The sequence below is a fragment of the Eurypyga helias genome, unplaced genomic scaffold, assembly GCF_000690775.1.
Source record: "Eurypyga helias isolate BGI_N326 unplaced genomic scaffold, ASM69077v1 scaffold7171, whole genome shotgun sequence".
NCBI classification, from domain to species: domain Eukaryota; kingdom Metazoa; phylum Chordata; class Aves; order Eurypygiformes; family Eurypygidae; genus Eurypyga; species Eurypyga helias.
Window position 1 is genome coordinate 231,601 of NW_010228854.1, and position 8,422 is coordinate 240,022.

An 8,422-nucleotide genomic window follows, 5' to 3' on the forward strand; every position below is an offset into this window, starting at 1 on the left:
GCTAGCAGTGACACAATATTGCATCTGGCACTGACTTGAACGGATTCAGCACAGTCAGAAGCTGCACAAATAGACGAAGGGGTTTTGCTGAAGCACCTAAGCAAGAGGTGAGCCATTTTGCTCAGCCACTTTCTCTTGAGCATCAGATGTTTGGGGGCTGCCCTCCCCAGCCGCAGGAGGTGCCTGCACATATCCACGCAGGGGGTAGCCAGGGCAGCAGGTTGTTCTTGTGCAGCTCTGGGTGTGTAGACACAGGGTAGGATGGAGTCCAGCAGTGCAGGTGGTCCCATCACCCATCCCAGGATCTTTCACTCCCTGCTGTCTCCCACATCTCCCTTTCATAGAGCCACGTTTCCAAACCGGAGTCAGACATTCAGTTGCTTCCCAAGAGATCCCATGCAGCAGCTGGGCTTTGGAACTGCCCACATGTCTGCTCTCAGCCAAGGGAGATGCAGCCTTAGACGCCAGCAAACGCCACGTTAGCAAACCTGCTTCTTGTAGCATTTTTAGAGCATGCCCGTGGCTGTGATGCCTTGAGCCCGTACAGCAAACCCAGGAGTGGAAACTGGTTTGAAAGACTAGTTATGAGACACATTGGTTCAGTAATGTGATAAATACAGTATCTTATACAAATGCACACTAGATAGTAGGCAAATAGTTTATGAGCAAATGTCAGCTCATAACATGCTTTGCATGTTGAGAAATAGATAATAGTTTTGACTGATAACCTGGTAATAACTTTGATGTTAGTCTGAATTCTTTGGAATTTCATCAATGCCAAAAGTTTGCAGACTGATTTATTAGGCATTAAAACAGCAGTAAAATATTCAGCTTATAGGCTTCTTTGAAAAAAATCCAAGACCCTCTCCTGCAGTGCTACAGCATCAGGCTTTAATACACACTCAGCCTAGAAAACTTGTTTATCACTTTTATTTTCCTTCCCTTTAATTATTCACTCATTTGCCTCCCCGTCAGCGTGTGTGTGTGCGTTTGCACGTGCGCCTGTTTGCTTGTGTGTTCCACTTTGCAGTCATTTTGCAGACTGCCTTCTAATGTCTTACAAACCACCGGTGGTCCAGCAGACACGAGTTAGGAAACGCTATTCCAGAAGACAGTAAATGCAGATGAAATAATCCAGACCAGCCATCCACATCACTGTATTATCTCTATTATTCCCTGGAGTATGGTAATACTGTAAGTGGAATTGCAAAGCTCTGTGTGTAGTAGCCAGTTTAGGCGTTACAGCAATTACAGTCTCCACTGGGTGATTTGACTATTCTCATTTCTTTAATACAAAAAATACCTACTTCATAAGTGAGAGTTGTGTTAATTTTAGGATAACGGGTATCACATTGATAACCTTTCTAATGAAATTAAGCAGCATGGTCAAAACACCCGGCTACGCCGTGGCTGTGCTGCATCAGAGAAGAAAGCTCCCTCAAACTGTATTCACTGGAAGATACCTTGGAGATCATCAATCCCTCGGCCTGACTACCTGAATCGCCACCTAGTTCATTTTAATTTAGAGATAAAATGATGCTTGTGGCACCGTGTCTGATTGCAGACCTCGATCGCAGTGTCTCCCTTAAAGCCAATAAACACAAGGCATTTAGAAGTGGCAGGAAAGGTAAGTGTGACCAGTTAGTTGCAGGTGAAATGCAGGTGCTTAGCTGGGCAGGTTACGCTGCCCTTTGTGTTCTCTGTTTGAATCCCAAAAAATCTCCTCTTTGAGATGTTTTACAGGCTTTGAGCCCATGTAGAGATTGACTCTAGTGCAGATAACTGTAATGCCGTTGGCATTAAGCACCTTTTGTTCCCATCAGCACCGTTGCACTCCTGTTACCGTCCCCTTCAGCCCCCTTGCAGTGCACGTCGATACCTAACAGCATCACACCGCGCAGTGCTGGGACTGCAAGGTGCCTGCATTTAGCGGTGGCATGTGGGACAAGGCTTTTCTTTTGAGACACTGCAAGCTGAAATTCACGTAGTTGTTGTCGAGAAATATCTGTGAAGCAGCAACGCTAGGAGAGCCTTACATCTTACTGGAGCACATGTTCCTTTTCTGAAAGCCAGCAAAACCTTTGCAAACCGGGCCATTCCTCTTGTGGCTCAGGACATATTAATGTCACACCTCAGCCTTCGTGCTCAGAGTTTGCTCAAATCTGGCAAACAGAAGGGAAAGGCCCTTAAAACTCAAACCAGAGCACCAGGTCACTTAAAGTACCACTGCACTGAAGTGCTGCTGGAGCTACAGCTATGGGTTGGCTGAATTACAGCTGAAGGCAGCACCCTGGGTAAGTGGAAGGGCGATGGAGAGGCACCAGCCACAGAAACTGCTTTGCCCGTGGGAGCATCTGCTCCTTCCCCACCGCAGGAGACTTCTCTGGGTCTGTTGAAGCAGAACCGTGAGAGGGGACCAGGGTGTTGGACGCCAGGGGAGATGACCATTAGCCTCTGGCCACCAGTCCCTCTTTCACTTGTGTTGAAAATGCAATGTGATTCGTGACCTCAACTTGCCTGACCCTTGTTCTGCTTTCTCCCTGTGTAGGTAGGGAACCTTGGCCTACTTTTTATGCTCCTGTTTTTTATCTATGCTGCACTGGGAGTGGAATTGTTTGGCAAACTAGGTGAGTAATGTGCCTGACACAATTTATTTCATCCGGTTGATGTTTATTTGGTATCTAGCTGTTTCCTCTCTTCTCTCTCTCATTCTTGGGCCTTCCTTAGCTTCACAGCTCATGGTCTGAAGATTAAAGTTTTCTCTTGATCTCGAGGTCGCAGATGAGACATGAGGATATAATACAGAACCTGCCTGACGTGCACACACACATTCAGAGATTTGTCCGACACCACCCTTGGCTGTAGAGGAACTATTTACTGTTTAAATACAGTTGTCCAGCACAGATATATTCACAAAGATGGAAGTTTGCTACTTAAGACAGAACATGAGTCTGTAGAGCTGGATGGTAGTCAGATTCATGCTGGAGAGATGCCACCGTAAACATGTCCCTCCTCAGAGCTTCCACCGCACTCCATTAGTTTTCTGCACTTGGCTGACATTGCTCTTCCAGCTGCCCAAGTCTTGTCTGTCCATTTTTCTTCTCAGCGTCACCTTCCCCTTTCTACATAAATCAGGAAGCATTCACTGGTTCCTGATTATCCAGCATCCTTTATTCCTCCGCCTTGAGGATACTGCAGAGCTGGTCATGAGTGTGTCCGCTGCTAAAAAGAAAATCAGGCAGAGTCAGAGAGAAAACACTCCCTCCCTACCTTGACCAGCTTAGCTAGGCCAAAGCAGTCACTGCCTTTAAACACGCTGTTCGAAGGAGATGTGTCTCCATGTTGCATCCCAATTAAGGCTTCAAGAGCATCAGAAGGGACCTTCCTCCACAGTGATTTTATGGCTGTCATTAATCCTCTTTATGAGTCCAACCCTCTGCTCAGATTACAAATGCCTGAAAGCAGAATATTTCTTTCAACCAAAGACAAGTTATTTTTCAGTCTCCAACAAATTCTGAGGAAAAAGAATGAGTTCTGCATCCACCCCAAATGAAATACTGTGGGGTTTTATTTGACATATCTAGATATATAGACATGTATTTGTTCAGCAACAAAGGTGAAAAATGTCTTATTCACAGAGGCACCTTCTGCTGCTCTGAATCCTTCTTGTGTTTCCACACACATGCCCTGCCAGTGCCAGCCCCCAGCTAGCCACGGCGCGTGGTCAGAGACTGGGAGAGCCCTGGTCTTGTCTGGGGCCAGCTGCAGGCAGTCAGCACACTGCTTCCCACCCTGATTTCACTGGCAAGTACTTCCACTTGTTTTTCCCGATCACTGCTGGTCCGTGTTAGCCACGAGAACCATCAGGTGTTCGCTCTTCCCAGACTGGTCATTTGTGGGGTTTGTTTCTATTTGCTTTTCTGGTTTTCCTTCCTCTTTGCCTCTGAAATAAACACCTAGTAGTGAAATGCTCTTGCAACAGGCATTGCTGCCTGTCCTCGTGAATATTTAATGAGGCTGTGTTTTACAGAAAGAGGGACATTTCATATGTTTAATTTCCATTCATTAGTATATTAATTCTCAGGGGAAAACATGTCAAATTGCTCCACTTTATCTCTGTGAAATATCCCTCATGGTAGGCGTGCCCTGTGAAAAACAATCATGACAAAGATGAATCAAGAGGATAACAGACAAAGGACACTGTAGAGCAGTATTTCTTGAGACACCCCAGTCAGCCTGCTTGTTTCCACCTCCTTTTAGATCTCTGTCCTGGCTCTGCCAGTTGGGGCAAAGTCAAGAGAACGACAGAGATGTGGTGGAAGGACGTCTGGAGCCCCCACCCGGCCTCCCACTTCAAGCCCCATCACTAGCTCAGAGTAGCCATGGCTTTGTCTTGCCAAATCTTGAAAATTTCCAACGACAGAGCTCCCCTACGTCTATGCTCACCTGTCCCAGGGCTGTCAGGCCCTGCAGGTGAAAACAACTTTCCTAGTGTTCAACCTGGACCTCCTAAGTGTCTTGTTGTCCTTTATATTATCCACCTCCACTGAGAAGAGTTTGGCTACATGGTCTCGCAGCTGCCCTCGAGTCATTGCAGCCACCACGAGATCTCCACTTAGCAGTCCTCCCTGACGCCATGAGACGTATCTCAGGGTCTCACTGCCGGCTTGGGGGGCTGCTCTGAATGAGCACTGCCAAACGTGGCTTCACTGACATGCTTCTGCTTCTCTCTCCTGCAGACTGCAGTGAGGAAAATCCTTGTGAAGGTCTGAGCCGGCACGCAACTTTCACCAACTTCGGCATGGCCTTTCTCACCCTCTTCAGGGTGTCAACGGGGGACAACTGGAATGGCATCATGAAGGTGTGTGCAATCTCTGTTTGGTTACTTTCTTCTCTGTGTAGATACATAGATGTACAGATTTCAAACAAATTCAAGCACCTCTTGTATGAAAACAAAAAAAGCTTGCCTTTTAAAACATAAAAATTAAACTTTCCTATTTAAAAGCCAAGTATATTTTCACAGGATAATTTGTCCTAAGTCTCGCCCGACCTGAACCTTCGTTCTTTTTAACATGTATATATAGTACTTCAGGAAAATGATGTCTGTTCTTGTGGCTGAGAGGAGTGCCTTTAGGATGTAACACAAACCTTTTTGTAACACAAAAAGGTTATAATAAACTGATTCATAGTGTCCATATTTTCTTCTATCCATTTTAGCTGTACCTACAAGCTATGTGTGTGGGATATGTAGTTACATGCTTTTCAGTCCTTGGCCACTTGTCTTTGATGTTTCTGTATCTGGAGCCCAAGCACAGCCCCAGCCCTAATGAATCCCTCTCGCTCTGTGTTGCAGGACACCCTCCGGGAATGCACTCGGGAGGACAAGCACTGCCTCAGTTACCTGCCAGTTATCTCTCCTGTCTACTTCGTCACCTTCGTCCTCATCGCACAGTTTGTTCTAGTCAACGTGGTGGTGGCAGTGCTGATGAAGCACTTGGAGGAGAGCAACAAGGAGGCCAAGGAGGATGCGGAGATGGATGCTGAGATTGAGTTGGAGATGTCCAGAGGAGCAACCACCTCGCCTACCAGTGGGAGCCGGGGATGCGCAGTGGCTCCGGAGAGCAGACCACCCTACAGGAGTCAGGAGACCGCGAAGTCGGAGTCAGCGGTGCAGGTGAAGCACCATGCCCTGGTAATAGTTCACACGAGCCATCTACTCTTCTTGTGCTGAGGGTAGGGAGGGGACGGTTCTCACCAGTTGCTGCTCCCTGGTCATCAGGCAGTCAGATCCCGAGTGACGCAGAGCGGAACAGGCAGGAGGCAAGGCAGCGTGGGAGGAAGGCAGCTTTCCGGGTCCCCTGCGGCAGAGATGTCACTGCCGCCTCCGCGTCTTGCGTCATCTCAGGAGGGCTCCCCGGGGTGGAGGGGTGCTTGAAACGTGTTCTCCAGGACTAGTGCTGTCCTGACCATTGTTCTGGGGGAGGTCTGAAAGTCTCTCTCTTGCCAATCTCCAGTTCAATCAAAGGTGGTGAGTTTTAAGTTCAGAAGCGTAACAGCCTCAGGTCCCTCTCCAGCTGTCCCAGTCAGCGCATCTGTCCCTGTCATTTTAGCAGGGGCAGCAGCACGAGGGAGCAGTCTCATAAAGCCTGGGAATGCTGGCACTGTCAACCCTGACACACACAGCAAGGGATGGAATAAATTCCCTTCACACACACATAAGTACCGCTCAGGTTCTTTTTAATCCCACTTTGGGATTTCCAGAGGAGCCTTATGCAGAACGTAGTGCGCAGCTGAGGAGGGCATGTCTGGCTCTGGTGTAAGATGCAGCTTCCCACTGGCTGCTTAGGGCATGGAGGACTTGGACCCTGGGAATTGTCAGAGGCCCTCAGCCAGAAGCTGGAGGTTCCTGGGCTGATTTTGCAGACACTCCCGGCTCTCTGATTTCTATTAGTCCTCTAGAAAAACAGGGCAATCGGATGTCAGGGGGAGAAGGAGAGACATGAGATAATTGTCTCATCCAAAGTCAGCAGCATATGATTAAGAGTGAATATGAAATTGCTTTGTCACTGTGATCGCAAATAAATCTGCTGCGAAATCAATGGGGGATTTGAGATTAAATTACATTAAATTAGATTTTTGTAAAATCTATCAGACTCTATTAAGTCAAGCAAAAAGGAATCTAGTTACACAGCGATGGGGAATTCACTATTGAATGTGCTTTCTAATAGACATTTCTGCAGGAAAATGCACCATAAACACCCAGGTTGCTTTTCTCACTGGGGGAAGAGCAGACACATCCTTTCACATAGGCTGTGATTGCAAACTGAGCTCATTCTCCTTGGGTTTTCCTCATCTTCCAATACCTCCTGAGCACACCAGGAGCCATGCAGAGCCTCTCCTTAGCCCTAGGAAACCCGTAGGGAGAGGTGATGCTCCCCAGAGGCAGAACGGCGTGAGCAGGGGGCTGGCCACAGGTTTCCCCTGCAGACAAGATTGCCCGAGTGCGGATGAGGATGTGCAACCCAGGGCCACCCCTCGCCTGTGCGGCAGTGAGGCAGGGGCACCGCGGCTGGGCTGGGTTGGGCGATGTCCTCACTCCCATCGCAGACACCAGGGTTGTTCCAGGCAGGTGTGGATGGCTGGCAGCTCCAGGCTACGCTCCCTCCTAGCTGCACGGAAGAGGTTAAGTCCGTAGAGCTCCGTATGACTAATCCTGCCATGGTGGCATGGGCACTTTGGAAGGTGTTTAAGATGCTCTATATTTTCTTACCGTTTGTGGCAGTTTTTGCAGCCCACATTTCCTTTTCTCTTCCTTCCTGCTCTGGATCAACAGGGCAACTAGGAAGTGCCACGGGGCAAATGTGTTCAAGCATTAAGACCCAGCCTTGCTCTGCTACTGATGCTTTTTATCTCCCCAATTTGAAGGAGACGCTGAGCTGTGAGAATGTGTCTTTAGCCATCCCAGACTCAGACACGCTGGAGGGGGCAGAGGCTCCCGTGATGGAGACCCCATCCTTCTGCTCTGTTTCTCACCATGTCCTGACACCTTCCCACAAAACCCCAGGCCACGAGGCTGAGGTGAATGACGTCGTGCCGTTGCTTCTGCGTTGTGGCGTTGTGCTTTGGTGCTGTGCGGTGGTGTCTGAATTTTGTCCTAAACCTGTCACCTCACGGCCACAACAGTCGTTGCCGTCCTCTGTCCTTCGTGCTGCCTTGGCGTGTGCAGGGGCTGGGCACAGAACGTGGCTCAGCCAGTTCTGCCAGCAGCCCTGTGTGGGCCACGAATGAAATACTCTTTTTAGCTAAAAGTCTCACATTTGACGTGCGATGTGATGTGTGAGCAGTCTGTCTTCAAATGATGTCTCGAGAGCTGGAGGCGGGCAGAGTCCTTTGTGGAGAAGATGCAGCCCAGCCTGGTTTTCTCACTGCTCCTGTAAAGAACCTCTTTGTGACACAGCGTTGAGGGAACAAAGGCCTAAGCAGATCAATGCATTAGGCTTCCAGCAAGCACCAGAGCTGTGGATTCAGGAGATGCTCTGGGCAGCTCAACCGACAGACCAGAAGGGTCAGTCCCTCCAGTCTGCCCCATGAACGGGTGCCCAGGCCCCACCACACAGACACTGCATTGTTTCTTCGCCTGCAGCACCATGCCCTCCTCAGGGGGAATGAGCTCCAGACGTCCTCCAGTGGGCACGAGAACATGCGAGCCCCAGCCAGCGGTGAAGCAGTGGGGAGCACGCTTGCTGTCATCCGAACTGCCAGCGGCCACCCAGAATTAACCTGCTTTAGGCTTGGGCTATTTTCCCCTTTATTCCCAGAGAGGGTGGGGACCACTGGGACAGTGCCCAGAGAAGCTGTGGATGCCCCATCCCTGGAAGTGTCCAAGGCCAGGCTGGATGAGGCTGGGCGCAACCTGGTCTGG

The 8,422-nt window shown here is 49.1% G+C and overlaps 1 protein-coding gene across 1 annotated transcript in view; it reads left to right on the forward strand.

Moving 5' to 3' along the window:
• Positions 1 to 8,422, forward strand: part of CACNA1H (calcium channel, voltage-dependent, T type, alpha 1H subunit) — a gene marked incomplete at both ends in the record, with an annotated part of 122,902 nt that overhangs the window by 108,274 nt on the left and 6,206 nt on the right. The window contains 3 exons of the mRNA XM_010160162.1: positions 2,549 to 2,627; positions 4,740 to 4,861; positions 5,354 to 5,692. Coding sequence (XP_010158464.1) covers positions 2,549 to 2,627; positions 4,740 to 4,861; positions 5,354 to 5,692 — 540 coding nt within the window. The remainder of the gene's footprint in view (positions 1 to 2,548; positions 2,628 to 4,739; positions 4,862 to 5,353; positions 5,693 to 8,422) is intronic.